Source organism: Erpetoichthys calabaricus, chromosome 18 (assembly GCF_900747795.2).
Source record: "Erpetoichthys calabaricus chromosome 18, fErpCal1.3, whole genome shotgun sequence".
NCBI classification, from domain to species: Eukaryota; Metazoa; Chordata; class Cladistia; order Polypteriformes; family Polypteridae; genus Erpetoichthys; species Erpetoichthys calabaricus.
Window position 1 is genome coordinate 83671764 of NC_041411.2, and position 23725 is coordinate 83695488.

The 23725-nt window shown below is 43.3% G+C and overlaps 1 protein-coding gene across 3 annotated transcripts in view; it reads right to left on the minus strand.

Moving 5' to 3' along the window:
• The window catches only part of adamts9 (ADAM metallopeptidase with thrombospondin type 1 motif, 9), a 512150-nt gene that overhangs the window by 52457 nt on the left and 435968 nt on the right, over positions 1-23725 (minus strand). For all 3 annotated transcript variants that reach the window (XM_051921185.1, XM_051921184.1, XM_028824025.2), the window contains 6 exons: positions 23547-23666; positions 17231-17323; positions 16811-16978; positions 15256-15540; positions 14197-14358; positions 11748-11924 (listed from right to left, as the gene is read on the minus strand). In XM_051921185.1, the coding sequence (XP_051777145.1) occupies positions 11748-11924; positions 14197-14358; positions 15256-15540; positions 16811-16978; positions 17231-17323; positions 23547-23666 (1005 nt within the window). The remainder of the gene's footprint in view (positions 1-11747; positions 11925-14196; positions 14359-15255; positions 15541-16810; positions 16979-17230; positions 17324-23546; positions 23667-23725) is intronic.

Genomic DNA, 23725 nt, shown 5'->3' on the forward strand with positions numbered 1-23725 from the left:
TTCATAAAATCCCTGCTTTTTTAATAACATTTGAGAGTGTCACATAGTTAAGAATGGGATCCAAGGAGACTTGTGCCTATAGAAACAGCTTTTATGGAGTGTTTAAAACTTGTACAGATTGATATTGTGTCGTTATTTGAAGCTAAAATGTTTACATTCATTTTTTTTTAAGATCAAACCACTCTCAGTACCCCCAGAATATCAAAGTGAAAATAGGATTTAAGGATTTATTTTCAAAACTATTAAAAGAAAAAAAAAAACAAATATCCATTTGACACAAGTGGAGGGAGGCTGCAGTACTGAGGTGGCCTCCATAATTCATAAGTGGAAGAAATCTGGAAAAACCAGAGGGGGCCACTCGGCCAAACTGAAGGCCTTGGTAAGAGAACCCCATGGTCACTGTGTGCAGATGGGAGAGATTATGAGCTGGGCAAACACCACTGCTAGCGAATGGTCCCTAGCATTGGGCAAAGTGGACTTAGAAGACATTGTGTTGTGGGCCATAGGTAGTAATGGTCCTCAGGGGTTATTTATATGATGAAGAGGTGACGATATGGTCACCAAACAATACTGCTGATGCTCTATAAAACACACATGGAAGACGATGCTTTCTTATCTGACCTGGAACCTTCTCAGGCTACGTCTACACTCCTTTTTTATTTAAATGTAATAAACTTAAATGAAAACAGTCTCCGTCCACTGTAGCGGTTTCATGTAATTTATGAAAGTATCTGTCCACACTGGACCTGAAAACGCATAGGATGTAGACATTCACCGACACTGGGCATCCGTGGAAAAATCCTTAAAAGAATGGTAACGTTGCTGGTCATATTTTATCACAAAACTGTAGCAACAAATAAAATATTCTCCTTTTATGTGTGTACACAACAGTCAGACAGTACAGAACACAATCAAGATGCACACTGGTAAGAAACACAACAAGCACCAGGAAAAGCAGCTCCTCTGTATCCACCATGTTGGAATGCGTCTTCTTCTGTGAATGGTGACCAATCGGGGGATGAGACTATTTTAATGATCAAGGTCCAATCAGGGAAGGGCTACATAATAAGCATGGGCCAATCAGAGTGCAATTAGAACCTGTGTTTTTAAAACTCTTTTCACTCATCCATACTGCAAAGGCAAAATAGCATTTTCAAAATTACACAACTGTGGAGTGCGTATTTCAAGAACCACCATTTTGGGAGGTTAAAGATACCAGGGTAGTGTTAATGAACCGTGAAAATGGAGACAAATGTCTGTGTTTTTAAATGAAAATGCATCAAGTGTGGAAGTGCCACCAAATAGTAAGGGTCAGTGTGCACTGGTTGGCATCAATGGAGACAGTTAACTGATTTTGGGTAACACAGCTCAGGTGAAATTGTCCCAACTGACACTAAGCAAGACTTGAGGGCATCTCCTCTGGATTATTATTTGTTTTGTTCCAGAACACTGGGTTTAAAGTCAGGCCTTGGCTCTGTCTGTATGGAGCTGCACGTTTTCACTGGGTCTGTCTGCGTTTGCATCACACCGAGGAGGACTTGAGTTTGAAGAGTCAGGAATGAGACTGACAAGAGGCCAAGTCGAGGGAGCAGTGCGTACTGGGAGGGATTGGGACCCTTATGATTGTTTCATTCAGATAATGAGGATCCCCAAAATATACACACCAACTGACAAAAAAAAACCAAAAAGTTCAAAGCCAATTTCAGATGGACAAGGTGACTGTGACCCAGCCATCTTAATGTCCTGCTGCTGCTGCTCACGTCACGTCAACATGAAAGATTCCACTTCTCTCTCCATTCGTGTCTTTTTGGCTCACTAGGGATTTATTTGTCAAGGGAAGATTAACAACTTTACTGCAGTTTGGTGCGTCACTCCAACGTCCACTGCCAGCATCTGTGGGAGAGCAACACATCTGGCGTGGACCTACAGGGGCTGGCTAGGTAGGCCTCTGGATGACGAGGGCAATGCTCATCCAATAGATCAACTGAGGAGCCCTCCACATGTGTTCACAGCTTCCTCCATTCCTAGTACGCCATGTCTAAGCTGGCTACGCCTGTCTTACATTTTTTTCACAGATTATGACTTCAACACAAAAGACACATCTGGACCCTCATTACCTGACACACGTGTACAAGACTGTGGAGTCAACTTAGAAAACTCGGCTGCATTTTGTGTTTCATAGAGACCTGTAGCTGACTAGCCAATCTGATGCCTGAGACTGCGAAGAGGCTTGGAGAAGGTCTGATGTTACCCTGAGGTGGACAGGATGGTCAGGAGACACAGCTTTGTGTTTTAATATTCTGTCAAGTGGTGCCGAATCCTGCAAGGGGCTGCACATGGGGTTTACATTCAATAAGCTGCATCTCTCTTGTATTTAGTACCCTTCCTCCCATTGTGTCTGCTCTATTATGCCTTTTCTATCTATCAGCATTTTCGTACATGTATTGTATCTTGCACTTTTGTGTATGATTTTTCTCTCTTTATATTATATAGTGTCTTTCATGCAGTGCCTCTCCTATCCATAGCTGTACCTGCCTTTTAAGTTGTACCTTCCAAACTACATTTTCTGCCTTATACTGTCTCTTTGCTATCTATTGTTTGTCATATCTTATCAGTTTATTTTGTATACTATCTGGCCATCAATCTTTTATATAATGTCTTTCTTATCCATATAGTATATAGTGCCTTTTTATCCATCTTTTAAACAGTGCCTACCCCTTTTTCATTGATCCATCTTTCTTTTATATAGTGCCTTCCATAGGTATCTGCCTATCTTTTATGTAGTGCCTTTCCTATTGCCACCTGTCATACTGTATGGTGCATTTCCCATCTGTCTGTGTTTTATACAGTGGCTGTCCTATTCATCTTTGACATATTACGTTTCTTATCCACTTACTATATACTGGATAGGGTGATTTTTCCACTGTTGTTCCTGTGTGTCTGTCACTCTTTTCTGCCATGCTGTTCCTATTTATCAATCTTGTACATAGTGCCTCTCCTATTTATCTGTCTATTTATTTTTATTGTACCCACTATCATTGGTACTGCTTTGTTTGTACCCCCGTCTGTTCCTTGCCACCTCCCTGTACTCCTGTGGGTTTCTGCTCTAGGTATGCTGGTTTTCTTCCCACGTCCCAAGGTCTTTCTTTGCCTTAGGATTATGTTTATCAGTATAATTAATGTCCTCATGCAGTTTTTGGAGTTGGTGATGTCTTTAGGTCATACGGTCGACACAGCTGCCTCACTCCTCCTGCTCTGCCCGGGTGTATGTGGGTTTTCTCCCTGAACTCTGAGGTTGTGCAGGTTCAGTTTCTGGGATGAACGGTTTAGAGGCGGTGAGGATTGAGTGCTGTCCTCAGGAGGTCGCTGCTTCTTGTTTGTTTGATTTGGGGGACACAATTTAGATTCAGTGACATGGTGGTAAACTGCTAGCACTCTGATGAGTCTGCTGAGGTTTTCTAAAATTAAAACATGTGGAGTGTGCCATAAGCACAAACGCTCGACATTTGACTCTGAATGGTCCCAGGAGCTCTAAATATCATTTATATGTTGTCTGAGTGACATCTGATACCCACCCGGGAGTCCTGTCATTTATTTTTTGTTTCAATGCCTCTCTTCTTTGGTTAGTTATTTTTAACATTATCCCACAGTGCCATTTTGTTTTTGCTATGGACACCACGATTTTGGGACTTTAGTGTTGACAGTTGACATGTGTTTGTTAGGGGTGACATCAGGGGTCAAGGTGTATACAGAGGCCAGCCCTTAGACTTCCCAGTTGTTCAAGTTTGGCATCACATGAAAGACTTGACGTTCGGTTTGTTCATTGAAGGCTTTTTGGTTTTGAAATCTTTCTGTTTCTAACTAAGATCGACATCACTTGTTTTGACCCGCTTTACTCTGGCGCTCGATCTGCTCACTCCCATTGTTCACTACATGGAGGAAAACAGTCTTAACTGGCTCAGAAATCTCAGAGGGATGGAAATGATCATTTATTTATTGATCAGACACCTTCGGCCAAGGTCACTTGCAAAGCAAATTATAATAAATACAAAAATGAAGGTGCAAGCATCAAAAGGACAGAGAACAAGATAAAAAAGTGAGCACAAGGGAGAAGAACGACTACACCATGAGACAAGAAGACACACATCAGAGCACGACAGCAGATGGCCTGCAGGAGAAAAGCTAAGCGGATCCAAAATATTTAATAAAACGCTGCGTTTTCAGAAGACGCCTAAACACAAAGGAAATGGGGTGCAGCTCAAATAGACAAATGGAGCTTTGGAGCAAGAAAGGAGAAGCATTGTCCAGTCATGGCACATCGGTCAGCAGACAGGCAGAGGCAGAAAGGGGACATCAGGGGAGACCAAGGATTGGAGATACTGAAGAGCAGAGCCGATCAGAGAGCTGTAGGTCAGGACCAGAGTTTGGAAGCAACAGGACGCCAGTGGAGAGACTGGGGAGTGAAATGTGGGCAGCAATAAAAGCGTTTGATCAATAACTTCACCAGGATTTAGGAGAACTCATGGGCTGTCCTAACTCACTAGGCGCTGCCAGCAGATGGCATTCAGGCAGAGAGCGACACGTTTTGGAAATGCTGTAAAACAATGAACTCATACAAATATATCGATTTGAGACGTGGACTAACATTTGTAACAAACCATGATGTTAAAGCAAGCTGCACTCCGGTAAATTGGCACACATCACGACCATTGCCCCAAGTGTGGATGAGCAGGCACAGGTGAATCAGAAGTGATAAGACTAGCAACACACAGGTGGGCATGGCTGCCAACTGTACTCTTACCCTGAAGGGAGGTGGGGCTGGATAAATGACTCACAGCGACAAATCACACGGGTGCGCTGAGTGCTGCAGTCCACGGACTTGTGGAGTGTTTGTGTTACACAAGTGTAGATTCCTGGGGCATTGGATAAACAGAGGAGATAAGGAGGGGAATCATGGAGGGGGACACTTGGTGACTTCAGGCGCAGCACCGCGTGTCACTGTAAATGTTACGAGGTGTTGCCTGTGGCTGCAAGGAGCCCATTATGGGGCTTACCTCTCACCGGCCGTGTGTGTCTTAGTCTTTCCCTCTCGGTGTTTGTTACAGTATATATTTGCAGCTTAGCACAATATGCCACCTTATGTTCCTGTTCTTCTTTGAATATATTTGCTATTACCATCATTACTATGTTTGTGCTGAAGCCTTAGTGTTATCATAGGAAAACTACAAGACGTCATCATTATTTATATCACCACGAGTGCATGAAATCATGACGCCTTGTGTTCTCAAACGTGACTGTGAGTGGGTGAAGGACACTTCCTAAATACTCCTCCTGTCGTACTCTGGGGCGTAACAAACCCACATCCTGGTCCGAGTGATTCGGAGACACTTGATAATCAACATTAGCTCTAGTTCTCACTTTCACCGGCCCTTCTCGACTTTGTGATTACATGAGTAATAATAACTGCTGTGCCCGCCATGCCCACTCGTCCTCCCACGTACTTCAGCTTCATTACTGTTCATTCACACCAATGCTCACTCCGTACAGCCTAAGTGGGCACTGAGACCTGAGCTCACTGCAGACCTCTGCTTTGGTTTGTGAACCTAAATATTTCCAGAGATTCTGGTTTATCAGTTTACACCCCATAATAAAGTGGCCTTCTGCAATTTAACACAACAATTCCCTTTTTTAATCCATTTTCTTACTTTGTGAATGGCTTTCATTTTGCCCAAAGAAACATAATGAGATGAAATGCACTTTCTTATCATTCTACTTTTAATTGGCATTGACAATAAACACTTGCAAAAAGATGGCATCTTTATATAAAAACAAAATGAAATATAAACACATTCTTTATGCTGTTGTAAAAAATAAATACATATCATTTCATAAATACACACCAGACAAGTCCATGTAAGTGAAAGGGAACAAAGCGGTACTGGAATATGGCTGAAGCGGAGAAGAACCAGTTGGAAATCCACGATTGAGGGCAGGCAATCATCTCAACGCGCCGATCAAGGAAATGAACTTCACTTATGAGGTAGAAACTATCAGGCGCGACATTTCACAGCAGGAATTCATTTATGCCGTCAAAGTCGCTGAGTGTGAGTCACAGGTGTGTGTGTGTGGCTGGCGCTTTGACAGTCCAATGCTCTACCAGGTTCCCGTCAATGTGACCACGCGTAGCAGATGTGCAGTGTGCCAAGTGTGCAGCTCCACTTACAGCCGAACCACCACTTGCACCCAGTGTGTACTCACACACACACACACCTCTTATACCATCACACTCACTCACAAACTGGGAGCCCTTGCTGACGGCCTATGAAAGAGTCCGACGACAGTGAGTCTCAGTGGATTTCATTTGGCTTTTTTGACATCACAAAATGTTTCTTTAAAGCTCTAATGAAGACGGACCAGTGGTCTAAATTAACAACAAACACGAGAATTCATCCCCTTTACTATGACACATCACTGGTACTGCTTTTAAAAACCCCATTATTAGTCAGATGGAGATCACCTGTCTGGGGTTTCCATTGACTATTTGTGGTGAGTCAGTATGGTGGACAACATGCCAAGCAAGTCCATGAGAAGCACAAGTCGGGATGGAGACAAGAAAATCTCCAAGTCACTGAATGTCCAGTTAAAGCTATGAAGAAATGGAAAGAGTGTGGCCCAGCCGTAAATCTGCAACAACTGAAGGAGGCCACCAAGAGACCTCTAAGTACTCTGAAAGAATCAAAGCTTCAGGGACTGTGCAGATAATAAATGTCACTCGGGTCCTTCACCAGTCACAGCTTTATGGAAGAGTGGCAAAGAGAAAACACAAAGGCGGCACATGGGAGACCCTGAAGTAAGCTGTAAGAAGGTTCAGTGGTCTGATGAGATTAAAATGTAGTCACGTCACGCTGTACGTGATCAAAAACACACATCAGGCAGTGGGGATACCTGTCTGCAGCAGGCCCTGGAAGGCTTGTGAGGGGAAACCGAAGGCAGAAGAATGGAGGGACGTCCTGGAGAGAGAAAATCTGGAGGAGTCTAGAAAAGCCAAAACTACACAAGAACGGCTTCAAAACAACACAGTGAATGACCTGAAGAGTCCAGATCTCAGTCCAATTGAGAACGTGTGGCTGGACGTGACAAAGACTGTCCACTCATGATGACCAGGACCGCTGACAGAGCAAAGAAGAACGGGAGAAATGGCAGAGCGGACAGAGAGAGACCCGAACAGAGACAAAGACTCGAGGCTGCCATGGCTACCTGTACTAAATACTGACGTGATGTTGGTGAGTGCTGTTGTCATCAGTAAGCTTGTGTGTTATTTCTGGTTTCACTTGGACATTGAAGTCTTCCTGTTGATCAGTGTCAAAAAAGCCAAGTGAAATCCACTGAGATTCAGTGACATCTAACAATAAATTGTGACAACTTTCAAGGAGGTGAAGACTTTTTATAGGCCCTGTATATCAATGCCCCCAAGTGCAGTCACACGCTGACGCCAAGGCAAACCGTCATTGTCATCGTAACGTTATGTTTTCTCTCACACACCCACTGACAACTTCCACCTTACATCTACACCCCCATATACACGCTGAGCCTGGCACTTGAGATGTCAGCAAACTGTTTGAAGGGGCAGAGTTTTGTGTAGAAGTCTACAGAGCATGGAGAAGCGGGTTAGAGAGATGACAACTGTCTGTTAAGACACAAGCACCGAGGACGCTGCTGTCCATTAAACTCCATCGCCCGAGGCCTTAGGCTCCTAGGGGATCTCTCTCAGTCCTGGTATGGCTATGGCTGATGGGAGACCCCACATCAGTGCAGGAGGGAGGGGAGGCTACTGAATAAGCAGCGGTGCTTTCTGAGTGCTACCTCCTCCACCTACGCCTGCCTTTCACGTTGTTCCAGTATGTTCTCTCACACAAGCACAAGTGTCCTCATGCACCGCCACTCTTAATCTATGAATCTTTCACACAAACCAAATTGTCAGCTCTCACATCCAAACCCCCAAATAGTGTGGTCTCACATGCACTCCCCACAATCTGTAATCTCAGGAGCACAAATACCCAAAGGCCCCCCGACACTCCCAAATGTCACACCTGGTCACACTGTCCCATGTCACTCTGCACTTTCAGACCCTAAGTGCACTGGTCCTTTCCCCTATTTCTGTACTTTCAATCAGATGAAGTCTTCCTGTTGACTCTTATGTTAGTTTGACTTTCAATTACACCAACATTTCAGATTCGCTACAGGCAAAAATATTTTTAGCATTTTTTCTTTTTATAAAAGAGATAACTTTACAAGGTGGCACCATGTCTGTACTGCTGATTCAAGCACAGCACCCGTCTTTCTCATGTACCCTGAACGCGGCCCACCGTTATACAACTACACACACTTGTATTCTGCCACACGTGTGTATATACAATGAATGGAAATGTTCAACTTGCTTCAAACAATCATCTGTGGCCCAGTATGTGAAATGTTTCTCCAGCGATCAGCAGGCTGCTTTGCTGCTCCCATCTTGTTAGAGCCCTCAGCGCCTCAGCTGCTGGTCAGACTGGTTTTACTCTACGGCTTGTCTTACCATTCGAGTCATTTGTGTCGTCTGGACACACGCATTGCCACATATGGCCAAGCCCCACCCACAGCCCCTCCCATTTCAGATGTCACCTGTCTGTCACTTCAGGGCTGGTTGCTGTGCTTCATGTCTGCCGGCCCTTTCTGTTTCAGTCTCTCCTGCACTTTCTACTTCTGCTTTGTGTTGTGAGTGAATGGACCAGGAAAGGAAACAAATAGTGTTACATACTACACTTAGTTTGAATTAGAGGGATTATTCTTTGTTTTAAACTTTCTTTTGGAGGTTTCTTACCATATGGAATCTATTTCTCTAGGTTTGAAAATGATTTTATCTCCTCCCATTATTTCTTTATGCAATGTGATTGTTGTGCCAGGTGACCGCCGTTGTTGCATGTGTGACGGCACCAGACCTCCAGTATAAATAAATATGGCGACAATTCTAATTGAGTTTATCTCTCGGCTGGATTAAAAAAGCATTTTCTCAGATGACCTCAATGTAATGGATTCTGTAAAAGGCAAAGAAAGAAGAGAGTGATGGACTGATTTCTACCATTCTTTCATTTTTACATGCTTTCCAAACGAGTTTGTGACAATCTGTCTGTTTTATGGGTTTCATTTCTGACACGTATTTGGTGTTAAGATGACTTGAGGAGGTTTCATATTTTTTGCTGTGACACCATTTTGTTTTTCTTGTGTGCACTGCCATTTTATGGTATTTGCGCGACGTGACGTTATCAAGGTGGCTCTTACACTTCCTTATTACTAGAGATTGACAGCTGTGTGTTTCTAGTGAAATGACTTTTGGCTCGTCAGTTAGTACTCTGGCCTTGTCCCAGAGCTTCTGTTTCGATTTCCTCTCCTGATCTTCTTACTAATGCTGTGTTCACGTTCTATCGGACCGCTCAGAGCTACCCGCTGAGTTGGTTCACCTTGCCAGTTCATTGAGTTTATGTGGGCTTATGGTCTGACTTTTTGGACAAACACAAGATAAACTACATGTGTGTAGAAATAAATAACAAACTCCGCACACTCAATGTGTATCACTTCACCCCAAAATGCAATTCATCCAAAAAATAGCATTTTTGGCTGACCAAGTTATATTTTTTATTTTATTCAATTACCGAATATGAAAGGCCAGTATTACATCATAACTCTGAGAATATGGGTAGCTTTATTTTCTCCAAATTACCCGAATTGTAGCTCCAAATGCATAGGCCATTCATGTGGAATTTCTGTATTGGAAACTCATAATTCCTGTGTATACAACAGCATTTTAACGCAGAAGAGCATTCCTTACTGTCTCTTTGAGTTAGCACAACCAGGACATGACCAAACAGAGAAAGAGGCAGGGGTCAAAATTACAGGGACAGCCGCTCAGAAATTGTAATAGCAGAACCAGACACATTAAACAGTCCTAACACCAATTAGAAATCAAAAACACTTCCTGGGCTGTAGAGAAGTTGGTTTATTTACGAAGCAAGGACTCTCAGGAATGGGCGCTGCCTGATTTTAAAGCACAGAATTATGAAGTCATGTGTAGCAATGCTAAGGGCCCGTGAGTACCAATGGAAAGTCATTTCAATTGAAAGTCTAGTGATAATGCAAAACAAAAAGTACACAAAATGTCACCATCATAACAATAACAGCAATCATACAAAAACCATCCATCCATCCATTATCTAACCTGCTATATCCTAACTACAGGGTCACGGGGGTCTGCTGGAGCTAATCGCAGCCAACACAGGGCGCAAGGCAGGAAACAAACCCCGGGCAGGGTGCCAGCCCACCACAGGGCACACACACCCACCACACACTAGGGACAACTTAGAATCGCCAAAGTACCTAACCTGCATGTCTTTGGACTGTGGGAGGAAACCCACACAGACATGGGGAGAACATGCAAACTCCACTCAGGGAGGACCCGGGAAGCGAACCTAGATGGGTCTCCTAACTGCGAGGCAGCAGCGCTACCCACTGCGCCACCGTGCCGCCCATACAAAAACTAAGAGAAATAAATCTCAATTGGGAAAAAAACTCACAGGGCTTGTTGGTGAGGCCTTCTTTTTTGTTTTTATAAATGTAATTGTTGGTTTCTTGCAAACATTCAACTCAATAAACGGATGGCAAACTAGAAGGAGGCTGGAGTGTAGCAAATTATGCCAAACCCTACTTTGGTGCTAAGGAGCCTCCATAAATACTCACTCAATGTATCACATGACTGCCTAAGTGACTCAGATTAAGGGGAGGAGCCAAGAGAGCTGCATTTTAAGGGAGGCGGGTCTGTCAGCGTGGTAAAGGGTGGAGCCTTGCAAATCCACTCCCTCATGCACACACACACACACACTAAGTTCTTGTTTATTCTTCACAAAAGTCCACTTTTAATTTTAAAAACAGATTCTTGAAGCTCAAGTGACACAACAGCCATATAAACAGGAAGAGACCTGTACATCAAATCATAAAAAATAAAAACAATAAATACAAATCAAACTACAAGAGCACACCTACATGACTTTTTGTCCAGAAATGGAAGCACCTTTAAAAGCCTTAAGCCGCTCTGACTGAACGGCTACATGAGGTATGTGAGGTGTTGCACCCCCTTTATAAAGTGCTTGTGACTCTCCACCATTGCTTCATTCCTCAGAATTTCACGATGAGATTAAATGTCTTAGTCACGTCACTTCTTCAATATTTACTACAACTGATATGCTCAGCAGTTCACCGACACTAATCGTCTACATGAGTGTCGCGGTTCCAGACTGCTGCAAAGCTGAAAATGACGACATACAGAAGTACTGGGACCCCAAGACACAGGCTGCGACCTAAAGAGCTGACATGCGCAATCCGGGGCCAGTCAGCTGCCTGCCTTTGCAGTAAGTGTGGCACTGTGACTTGTCCTTTTCTGTGTTTGTTATGGAGCTGAACAACTAGGTTAGGGTGACAGGGATGTTTGATTTTCAGGTTAGGTATCTGAGTTGATTTTTTTTGTTTCCTTTACTCAAAGAAGATACGAACAAGTCCAAAAAACTGCTTCATTGCCAGCTGCTGGGCCTTGCAGGAATTCTAAGTTCTCCTTTCTGTGTAAAAGTTTGCAAGCTACTGTACTCAAAAGTGTGTTACAGAAAATGTGATCAAAAAAACAAGGCTATAAACGGGGAAAACAAAATGATTTAGGGTCGTACCGAGCTCCATGGACTGCTGTTCCAGCCAGCCTGTGATGGGCAACCCTGAGTGTTACACTGCTCGCGATCTGGGGGCTTGTCAAGGATTTCACAACTCAGGTCACTGAATCGCTCTCCATTGGACCTCTGGCACACCACTTGACGTGTCTTTATTCCACCACCACATGACTTGGTGCACTGCAAGGGAAGACAAAAAGGTTTGTTAACTCACAAAGCTTCCAGCAAGATGGCACAGTGTGTGATGTGGAGTATCAGGGAGGCCATTTACATCCTACACTTTTATATTTCATTGTTCCCTTCACTCCAGTCTCCATTTTTAAGCCATAATGGCAGAAAATAAAAGTCTGTGTGACCACCAGGAGGCGCACAGCTCTCCAAATGCCGACACAACAGACACAGGCACAAAACAAGACTTCTTATTTAGTAGTTCCTTGTGGGAAACACTTCCAAACAGTCATTTTCCAACTGCCCATGTACAGTCCCAAAGCACAGCACACATTACTTTGTCTTTCTTCTCTCTCCTTCACCCACTTTCTCCCAACTCTGGCTCCTTTTATAGTGACGAAGGTGCCAGCAGGGTTGAGCTTCCACACTCCAAACCCATGGCACCCTGCCCTCTGTTGTCCCGGCCGGGTATGAGCTCCAGCCACACGTCACATTAGCTTTTGTGTTTTTTCACCTTTTGTCTCCCTCTCTGTGCCAGTTAGCTCTGCTCTCTCCCCTGTGGCAGCCTCCTTTTTTTGCTCTCCGTCCCATTTTTCTATTATCCTCCTCTCCTTCCTCAACACATAGAAGCCGAATATCCACTGCTTGCAAGTCGTGGGGTCACCTGCCTGATGTGCTGGACTTAAAGTCACCTTGTTGTCTGGTTTACGCTGGCTTCATGAACATTGCGGACTCTTTTTTAGACTCCCTGACCCATTCAACAAACTGTGGGTCCTCACATTCTGATCTTCCATTAGCAACCTGGTGCCAGGCTAAGCTAACGGCGGTGCCTCCAGGACACACATTCAGCTGTGCTCATTTTGTACTTCAATAGCATTCTTCTTGCACGTGTTTCATCTCTTGAAGCTTACACTGAAGGTTCTGTTCTACTCTGACAGACTACGGGAATGAAACCTCTTCAGTACTGACGGGAGGCTGTGGAGGGACCTGATCGAGGTGTCTGAAATTCTCCAAGGCATCGTTTGGACTGCCAGAAGAAGGTAAAAAAGATTTTTGAGGAGCACCAAATGAGAAAATGTAGTCAGAGGTGTGCAAATTTCAATAACAGGAAGGCAATCCGATCTTTCATAAAAACAAAAATATGGAAAACCAAAATCGTCAAAAGTAAGAAAGAAAGAAACGGGCCTCTTTAATTCAGATATTTCAAAGAAACAATCAGTGAAGAATTCACTGGTTTAGTAAATGGAACGATTTTTAAAGAACTGAATCTATGATGTCATCAGCATGCCATCTGGATGAATTATGGTATACACTGCCTGGGCAACGAACGGCACAACATCATCCAAACATTGGCACAGCCTTTCTCCACATCTCTGTTGGGGTGCATTTTCATTTTGTAGTTTCGTCCTCAGAGAGCCTGACGTTTCTTCAACGCTGCCTACACCTTTTGTCTTTTTAACACTGATGCTGTGTTTCACATCTCCTTATCTCATATGCCATCGGACTCCCTCGTAAGTCGTGTCTGTGTCAGCGCAATAGAGGCACCGTCTCTGAGAGCACGTCTTGATGGCCGTTTTAAGTTAGTGATATCAATCAAACTAGGTGAGTGACAATTTCCTTTGGTCTTCCTACCTCTGTTATTTTAAGCTGATTAAGTAAACAAGAAGGAGGACCCAATAAAGTGCCACACTGAATATACTTTGTATATGAAGCGCTAATGGTGCCCACCTCATGCCAGTCTACTGGATTCCACATCTCCAGTTGCAGTCTTCTGGCTACTTGAAGACTCTTTTTATTTCATTCAGCTCCCTTTTGTCTAGTGAACATTATCCCACAGTACAACTGTACTTTACACAATTAGTACAACTGTTTGATATTTTTTTACACAGTCGGAGCACAGACAGGTTAAGAGACTCATTCAGAGTGGCACAGAGATCTTGAACTCATTACAGTCCTGTTCATTATTTGCTGTGCCACACTGCTAATGTCCATTTTAGTCTGCGCCTTTCTACATTTGGAGCATTAGTTAGGTGGCTTACTTATGGTTACAAACAGTTTAAGGTGTGGACTGCACAAATTGTCAATTCATTTAACGTTCACTGCCACGACACCTACTACTGGTTTTAAAAGTGCTGCACAATTCTCTATTAAAATAACTTCACTTGATCGTGTCCCAGCTCTCCTCTCCTGTGACTAAAGCTGCTGTTCAACACCCTCCAGATCTGCAGCCTCATAATTAAACTAAGAACGAGCTTCCATGGTAAGAAATAATCGATGAGCTCACCTCGCCCCAGCTGCCAAACACCCACTGAGGACAGGGCCCCGACTCGCATGACCGCTGCTCCACCGGTCGGCCACGTTCCTCACAGTTGCTTGCTGCATATCCATTTTCATCCTGACAGACAACAGCTCGCCGTTGAAATCCCCCTGCGCAGGTACTGGAGCACTGAGAGAAGGCCAGGAGATATTAGACATTTTAACATATGAAGGCTCCTACTAAATTCATGGCTACAAATTTAATGAAACTGTCCACCTTCAATAAAAAAGACAACAGTTGTCACATGTTACACCCTGACATTCCACTGGACTAATCTCTCAGTTTTTATTTTATATCATTTGCATCACTCGCCAAATGAATAATTCTTTGCATTTATATGACACTTTTCTCACTACTCAAAGCACTCGGCAATTGCAGGTTAAGGGCCCATCAGAGCAGAGTCCATATTGGCAATTATGGGATTCGAACCGACAACCTTCTGATTGCCAGTGCAGATCCCTCACCTCAGAGCCATCACAAGGCAGATGTGTTACTTATAAAATGGAAGTCTTGGTTTAATTGTCCTCACATGGATTATATGCTTCATGCTCACACAGTTTTATTATGTGACTCCCACTGGACTCTGGGCTGTAACATAAAATAGCAAACTGCCATCTTTGACTGAGACCTGGACTATAAAGGCTGCCATGATCAGGTATTAATTATTATTAGTTATCTGACACAGCATTCACAAAGATGACATTAATTATTCCACACACACACACAGCATTTTACAATTCCTTGCCCTTTAAGTACTCGACTCAACTTGAGGCATATTCTATTCTACAACTCATTTCCAGTTCCATCCAAAGAAAAATGTACTGTAATTACAGTATTCGCAATTTCCAACGACAACAATGAAGTATTTTAGTGTATTTTACTGAGATTTGTGATGGCCTTCAAGATGGACTACTGGCAAACAGGAAAGCTGGAGTTTGATGGGGAATATGAACACCATGTTTAAAAAAATCTGGAAACTGAACAAAAGAAAATGCACCTACTTGCAATTCTGAAAATGTCACTTACCGCTCCCCAAGGGCCCATTCTCCACTGGTTAGCACCAGAAGGTTGGGCCCGGCCTGCATTCCGATTTGGGAGCCCGTGAGAAGGGGGCACCTTCACTCGATGGTCAGTGGGCAAATTGATTCTGCCCCTATCATTTGATTGAGAAGGGCAAGCAGACATGGTGCACTCTTGCTCTGTTGCAGGCCGATCATCTGGATCACATTCACTTAGGTCCACGACCTGCTCATTGGAATTTATGCACACCACCTGTCTTGTGGCCTTTCCTTGACCGCAGGTCACTGAACACTGTAAGACAAAGGGTAGCACGTGATTTCAAAGCTCTTCTCCCATGGTCTGTGGCAGGCAGTGTAAGACAAGGGTTAGAGTTGGCGTCACACACGTAGGCCCTCCCTGTTTAATTCGTTACAGCAGTCTTCAGTGTGTCAGCTTGCTATAGTGTGGTGATGGCACAGTTATAATGCAAGTCACCGTTAGTCCTTTATCAACTTGGTAGGTTAAGTTGCTTGCGTTTCCAATCTGTGCCAGAGTTGGGATCACGAGAGCTAGAATATAATTTCAGGTGAGACTTGTGTTGAGCAAAGAAGAACTCAGAAATGAGATCCTCTTCACTGAAGTCAGTAGAAAGTGCAACAATGTGTAGTGTGTGAGCTTCTGCATTGCAGTCTCGTAACAACAAACGCTTGCAGAACTCCAGGTGAGAGTGAAGCCCCAAAGCTGTATTTTCACCACATGCAGTTTTCATCCCTCAGAGAACACGAACTTCAGCAACGTGTGCCGACTGTGCTGCACTACTGCTAAGGATGGGCACTGGAACTCAGTATGGACAAGAGCAGCGCAACAATCTGAGCGAGAAAAAACACTTCTGAACATAAAGTCCTTCTTAGGCCTCCTCAGATATCTACCTATAAGTGTTTACAGAGCCTGCTGCACCATGAGCTCAGTAAGTTCCTCATGGCTGAATTGTGCTGTACTTCTCAGTCAGAATTCCACACTCTGATTTTCTATGCTACGGCACATGTGATAGTAACAGCTTATTAAATGTTAAATATAATGTTCAGCCCAGTTGAAGGCAGTAGGGAGGTTTATGCCATGCATGGAGACACTTGCCATTTATTACAGTCAGGCTGCTGTGCAGTTGCAGGGACAGCAGGAGCCAGTAGATGGAGCTCTAACCTGCTGTTTCTGGTTTATATCGGCCCAATCCCCTGACCTGCTCTCATTTTGAGTTCTGGAATTGCAAAAACATCCCCTGTTGGCCATGGGGTCTCCATCTTTTAGGGTACTATATATGTTTCTTGAGAATTTGAAGAAGAAAAAACAGAGTAAATGTTACAGTAAAACACCGGAGTTTTGTGTGAGCCAAGAATCCACAATAAATGAGCTGCATCTGGCAACACTAAGGCAGCACACAGGAAGCTGGCACTTTCACCACATAAACAGCTCTTCTTATACAAACGAGGTAGTCTGCCACCAAGGTTAGACTTACTACATCTGCCTTGGACGCTGGCCCTAAGCTGTGAAGAAAAATGTAATTTAATGTCAAAATACTCCTCACCAGTGTCCATTCCAAAGGCTTCCACTGCCCACAGGCCACAACAGAGCAGACTTCCCGGGATGGTGGCTTGGGCAGATGTGAGCAGGCAGAATCATCCGCCACTGCCCCTTGATGGTCTCTGCAGCTGACATAGCGCTGCCTGGTGCCTTTCCCGCAGGTTGCTGAGCACTGCCAAAGACAAACAGCTTCGTGCTAATCAGTCTGCCATTAAACGCTGCTGAGCAAGGAGTTAAAGAACGGAGCACTCTGCCACCCCAATTGTGATGTGCCATTTATACCCTTCTAAGAAAAATATGGCCCAAGAGGAACAGTTTATGTAATGAAAGTAGGGGATGGCACACATCTGGGTCCATCACTCCTTTCTGAAAGATCCGCAGGCAGCATTTATTTTGTATGAGCAAAAGCTGGAGGATCACTTACCTGGGTCCATGATCCAAACCGCCACTGTGTTCTGTGACCAGCATGCTTGAGGACTTTTGGTTCCAAATCAGGACATGCTGTTATTTCACAATCCTTAAAAATTGAAATTGTGTTTAATTAGAAATCAGTTGTAGAGAAAAGCCAAGCAAAATGACACTTTTTATTGGCTAACAAAAAAGATTACAATATGCAAGCTTTCGAGGCAACTTGGGCCCCTTCTTCAGATTCCATCTCGCCTGAAGAAGGGGCCTGAGTTGCCTCGAAAGCTTGCATATTGTAATCTTTTTTGTTAGCCAATAAAAAGTGTCATTTTGCTTGGCTTTTCTCTACATTCATAATGGCTCACACGGTACAACACCCAAGTACATTAGAAATCAGTTGTATTTTAAAGTGCCTTTTTCTTTCATTTCAGTATATCTCTATTCATTTCTCCTCTGATGGACTGGCATCCTGTCTGGGGTTGATTATAAAAGACAGAGCAGTTCAATGGATATCAAGGAGAACATTTAAGAAAAACGTAAAAACAAATGTAGCAAACTGTGACTTTAAAAATATTGACAAACGAAATGACTTGATTAGAATTTCAAACCAGCAAAGTCTACTGATTGGGTGTGTTTTGTCATTACGTAAATCATAAACCTCAAAATAAAGAAAAAACAGTTTCAAAGAGCATTAAAGTAAAAACGGCCAAATAGCCAACTCAGAATCAATATGAGGAAGTGAGCGGGCGATTCTTAAAGGGCCAGTTATGAGTGTGTGTTGGTGTTGGTGTGAGAATCACATCTCAGCTACTCTCAGTGTTCGGCCTCGGAGACCGGGAAGCAAACAGAAGAAGACATGAAGTTAAATAAAGAAGCCAAAGTCAAAACCAGGAAGTCAATGAAGCCAAATGTCAAAGTCAAAATGCCAAGCCTAAAATAATATAAAAAACAATGAAAAAGGATCTAAACCAGCACTTCTTAAGCAATGAAACGCACATGGAAAAGTCCTTAGTGAAATCCATCATTTTGGATAGCATGGAAGTGTGTGGCGCAGACGTTTCCACTGTTAAGACTCACAGGTCGCAGTCTCAGGATCAATGAAGTTTGGATGGATTTTATTTCTGCATGAGCTGCTGTTGGACAGATGGAAGTTGTGAATTGAATTGTAGCACAACGGCTTGATCGTTAAAGGTGAGCAGTCAGTGGGGAGTTGGGGTGTCATAATGAGCTGTTAACTAAACTATGATGGTTCCCTCTCTTTGCCTATCAAAATAGATGCCGTTTACCAACCCTAAGACAAGGTGGGGTACCCTCCACACACTGTGCTGCTAAAATGGGGGTCCTTAATCAGCACAGTCAACTGATTAAAGGCTGGGGGGGGCTGAATGTCAGTCCAGTCAATGTTGCCTCAAACTCGTTCATTTTCAGAGCCCACCTAATCTAATCATAGGGTCCAATTACACACTCTTACCTCATTTATGGGAACAAAAACGAGAATCTGTCAGGTTTTTAAGTCAGTTTTGATTTGCATTTCTTTATCCTTCTAAATCTGAGAACGGCTGTAGTGATACTGTGATTTGTGAGTATGTTTTCTGTTTCACGTACATATATGCATACATACATGCAGTGCATAAAAATATTTTCAGGGAGCAGTGACAAACTAAGAACGGTAAATAAAGGTTAGTGGTTGGATCAGGGACACAGTTTTACTCAAAGAGGAACAGGCAGAACGGGCTAATGGAAGCTAACCCAAACATAGCAATGGTCAGTAGAATCTGCGAACACCTTACTGAATGTGCTGCAGTGGTACTATTGGAGGTGTTGGCCAGTGGAACATGGAGGGTATAAACGCCTGTCAGAATTTCAAAGAGCCAGGAGCCCCATTGGCACAGATGTGACATTGACTCTGTGCTCTCCTGTCCTGTCAATCACTCCACTGAAGAAGTGTAAGACAAATGTATTGTTACAATGGCCTCTCTTAAGCTGTATGTATATACTGTATATTACATAACTGCGATGTGCCACTTTAATACATCCTTTCTTTTGTACTATTATTTCTTGCCTTAATATCTCCACAGTGGTTACTAGGAAGGGACATGTGCAGGTTTAAAGTAGGAGCTGCACTTCTAAAAAGAACACATTCCCAGGAAGTATGTGACCCTGTTGGATACAACGGCTCTATAAATGACCTTAGCTTGCACACAAATCCAGAAAGTTCGGAAAGACAGAAACCAAAAATATTTGTGACATGACTCTCAAACCTACAAAACCACAACAGTCATCAGCAGCAAATGAATGGCCTCAGGCCATGTTTGTCAAATGTGAGTATCCTTATGACGTAACAATCTTATATATAAATGTCTACGTGTGGAAGTGTGTGTCTGTCTGTCTGTCCAGCCCGAAGTGCGAGGCTACAGCATGAAGCTCAAAGAAAACTAACGAGAGAGAAACTCACTTAGCCGCTGATAGACAAGGGGGACGAGCACATCCGCAAAACGAACCCACAGACTCTGCACTTCTATTTTTTTCTGACAATTTCCATAGTTTCTAGGACCCCGGGCTTTTTACAGCACAGGCTTACACACTGATGGTGATACGTCACTGCACTTCGATTAACGATGATACGATACAAATTGATCTAATTGGAAGCCTCTATTTTGGAATGTTTTGCATGTGTCTGATGACAGAAACAAATTTCCAATACAAAGACAGACATTTGCAGACCGGGGCAGCACAGAGTCACCCACTTACCTGGTATAAGAGGAGCACCCACAAGGACAATGGGAAAACTCCATACAGGCATTGCCTGGATTGAAAACAGAATTTATTAGAGTGGTTAAGAATCCGTGTTAACTGCTATGCCACTGTTCTGCCCTTAAATATTCTCCTCTTAAAATCTACAATCCAACTGTAAACTCTGGCTCAGCGACTCTGTATGATCTTACGCAGGATAACAGAATGTGGTGGCACACTACTCTGTAAATAGCTTGGTTACTGCTCCAGCATTTCATCATCAATCTCTTCAGCGTAATCATTATTCAGCTACAATAATATGTTCCCTCATCCGTTGTATGATTCACTCATCCAGTTCAAGATCTCAAAAGACCAGAGCCTATGGGGGCAGCACTGGGTGCAATGTGGGAGACAAGGTGTTGGTCTATCGTGTGGCACACTCACTCACACACACACACAGTTACACCTAACCTCACAGATCTGTCACATAACCTGAGGGGTATCTGGTATGTTGGAAGAAAAGTGGAGGACTCTGAAAAAATCCCAGACGAGCACAAGGAGCAAAGGAGCGCAAAGAAACTGAGCAGAACTTTCATGAACTCTTTCAGGGATGAATATTGTTTCCAAAAAACATAGTTTCTGAAAAGTAATGGTTTCACACAGAAATCAACATAAAACGTCTGTTGCTGCATGCTGCAGATGCCAGTTTGACAAGAGTGGGCAGCAGGCTTGCTGCCAGGCTGTCTTCACGAGGCTGGGGCGGTCATGGTTGCAGCGCATTGCAATCTGGTTTCTACCTCTTATCATTGTTAAGTGAGGCCATAGGCATGTCAGCACCACGATTAGCTGGGGACCAGTCACATGAAGCTGGAACCTCGCATACGTTTTTGATCACTTGTGTCAAAATCGGAGTCCGGCAAGTCATAGTCCAGTTCATAATGGGCAAAACTTTGTCCATGGAGTATTTTGCTTTATGCATTCACTTTGATCTCTTGCCATTATGTCAGGGCCATTTTTGCTGTGGTTGGCGCTGTGCTATTCACATGAGCCCAGGAAATCATGGTCAAACCAACGAAGCTAACTTTCCTTCTAGCAACGGAGTCCAACTAAAACATAATGGTTGGTTTTGTCACACTTTACAGTTGATAACCATCGTCAACTCCTCCTTTTGACAAAAGTCGACTTCAGCCCTGAAAGAGTTACATAAAAGAGATACTCAACTTTGTCAAATAGGAAAATATTCTACAAAATATACTTTTCAGAATTTAAATGTGTACATTATATAAATTCTTGGGACTTAACCCTTTTTCGTATTTTGTTGTTTAATATATCACATATGTGCTTGTTTGGGGTTTGCCGTTTGAGTAAATGTGATTTACTACAACAGAGGGGAAAAACTACGACCTGACTCCCTGCAAACTCTACCCAACCCATACAGCAAGAAAAGAAAAACTATAAACGGCCTCCTCAACCTAAATCCAATAAATGCTTTTTTTGCTCACTCGGCACTACTTAAAGTTTCAAACAGGACATTTTCAAAGCTCAAACTAGGGGGAATGCAAATGAAGTGGCTTACCCGAAGTTTGAAGACTCTAGTAACAAAAAGTCAGGTCAGTTTCCAAGACTGCACCCCGGCATCCTGGCCTGGAACAACACAGGCCTATCAGTGCAATCAGTGGCTCATTAGCATCGCATTCAACATGGCCCACTGCTAAGGTCAGCTGGTCTTCATCATAGCCAAGCTACAAGCCTGCCTGCAGGCAGCCAAACTAAACTTCACTGAGTCGTAATTAATGTAAAGAACCGAGCCAAATCAACCTGATATGTTTTATTGCAGCAGGTTTTGTTTGAATAGAAATAGCAGGAACAGCAAAAGCAGCAGGAGTTAGGAATGAGAAGAAGATATGAATCTGAACCACAATTATGGAAGCCTGGGGGAAAGTTCATAGACAATATGGAGAGATGAAATTTAGCATATGCTAAGGGCTGACTTTACAAAAGAAACAGGAAACCCGAGAAACGCTGCATTTGTGAGGTATCAGCCTAGACAAGTATGGCAGGGGTGCCTGGCACCCTCCATGGCTCACACATGTGCTGAGGAACACACCCTTCAAGAGTGATTAGGGCAAGCTGAACGCCTCTACTGGATGCACACATTCATTTGGCACTTGCTAAAATGTCACAACAGCCAAGTGTATGGTTTGCATCAGTGTTGCTTTCCAGCCATGCAAGGATTCAGCTTGTGCTTGTCCTGAATAAGGAACTGGGAGGCCTTTTCACGCTAGCATTCCTTCAAACTGTACTCCAAAACACAGACCAGCAGCACTCCTCTTAGTAAGCTCAAAAAATCACCAGAATTAGCAACCCACCCTTTAACCTCTTGGATTGTGATTAAATGTACACTTCAGTTAGTAGTGTGGCCTTGTGGGTGAGAGTTTAAACTTAAATGGACCACCGACTCTACACTGTACGCTACTGCTTCAGCGCTGTAGACACCAGGCTTGATTGGTGTCTTTGTGACGCTTGGGGATTCCCTCAGCGTTCATGGGGGTCTTTTCAAGTATCTTCAGTTCTCTTTCATGTACCAGTAATGTGCATTTTAGATTGACTGGAAAATGTAAATTAAAAACATAAGAACAACAAATAAAAGTTGGTCCGTTATTGCTCCTGTGATTAATTATTGCCAAGGTGTCTCAATATCTCATCCAGATACTTTTAAAACGTGTCTACATTTCTACTTGGTAACTTTATGACTCGATAGTTTATTCTTGAAGTTTGCAACCATTTGTGGGAAGAAGTGCTTTTTGGCTTCAGATTTAAATGCACTTCCCTGAGTCTTCATTAGGCGTCCTGGAGTATGGGATCCACCGTTTAACTAATTCTGATGGAGCAGTTTTGTCAATGCCTTGGTAATTTGGAAAACCTGAATGAAGTCTTCACATAGCCTTATCTGCTCAAGATTTACTTACTTAGATGGTCCGATATTCATCCTGAGATGGTCGTCCAGCGTGCAGAGTTCAATCAGTTAGGAACACACGGCAGCAAGCATTGGATTGGAGAGGTTTAAAGCTACTCCCAGAAGACACTGAGAGTGTGGGACCACCATACACGAGACGAAACTGCTTTACTTCTGTGTGTCTGTCACAGTTAGAGATGCTCTTTAATCCCAAAGTGCACTTCGCTGTCCTTTCCTGCACTGATTCTAGCGCCGTTATGGCTTTTTTACAGGGCGATGTCCAGAACTCACTGGTTGATATCCTTGTTTGATATTCAACGGCTTTTTTTCAAAATAACTTAACATTTTGTCTTCTGAAATGCTTCTGCACGAACGCCTAGACAATAAAAATGTTTTATCAATTTAGACCTTAACAGCAATTGATTCTAGCAGGTCAGTGCTGCCCGTCTTGTATTTCAGACTGTGAGTGTGTGAGTCAGTGTGTCCAGCAATGGAATGAGATCTAATCCAAGATGGCAGAATCCTGAGCTACCCTCAATCCGGGGTTCAGGACATTGATAGATGAATGGACAACTCATTTGACCATCCAGAAAATGAAAAATATAGAAATCAAAATATTCTCAGGTGTATTTAAGACGTACTTTACCTGAGTATCTGTCGGTCTGGTAGCTGCATTACACTCCGTGTCATCCACAACAGAGCCATAGGACCCCAGCACACATTTAACTGCTCTCATTTGGTACCCCGGTCCACAGGTGGTGGTGCACTGCAAAGATAAAAAACAAAATGAACAAAATAAAAAATTCCATGGCAGTCGTTCACAGC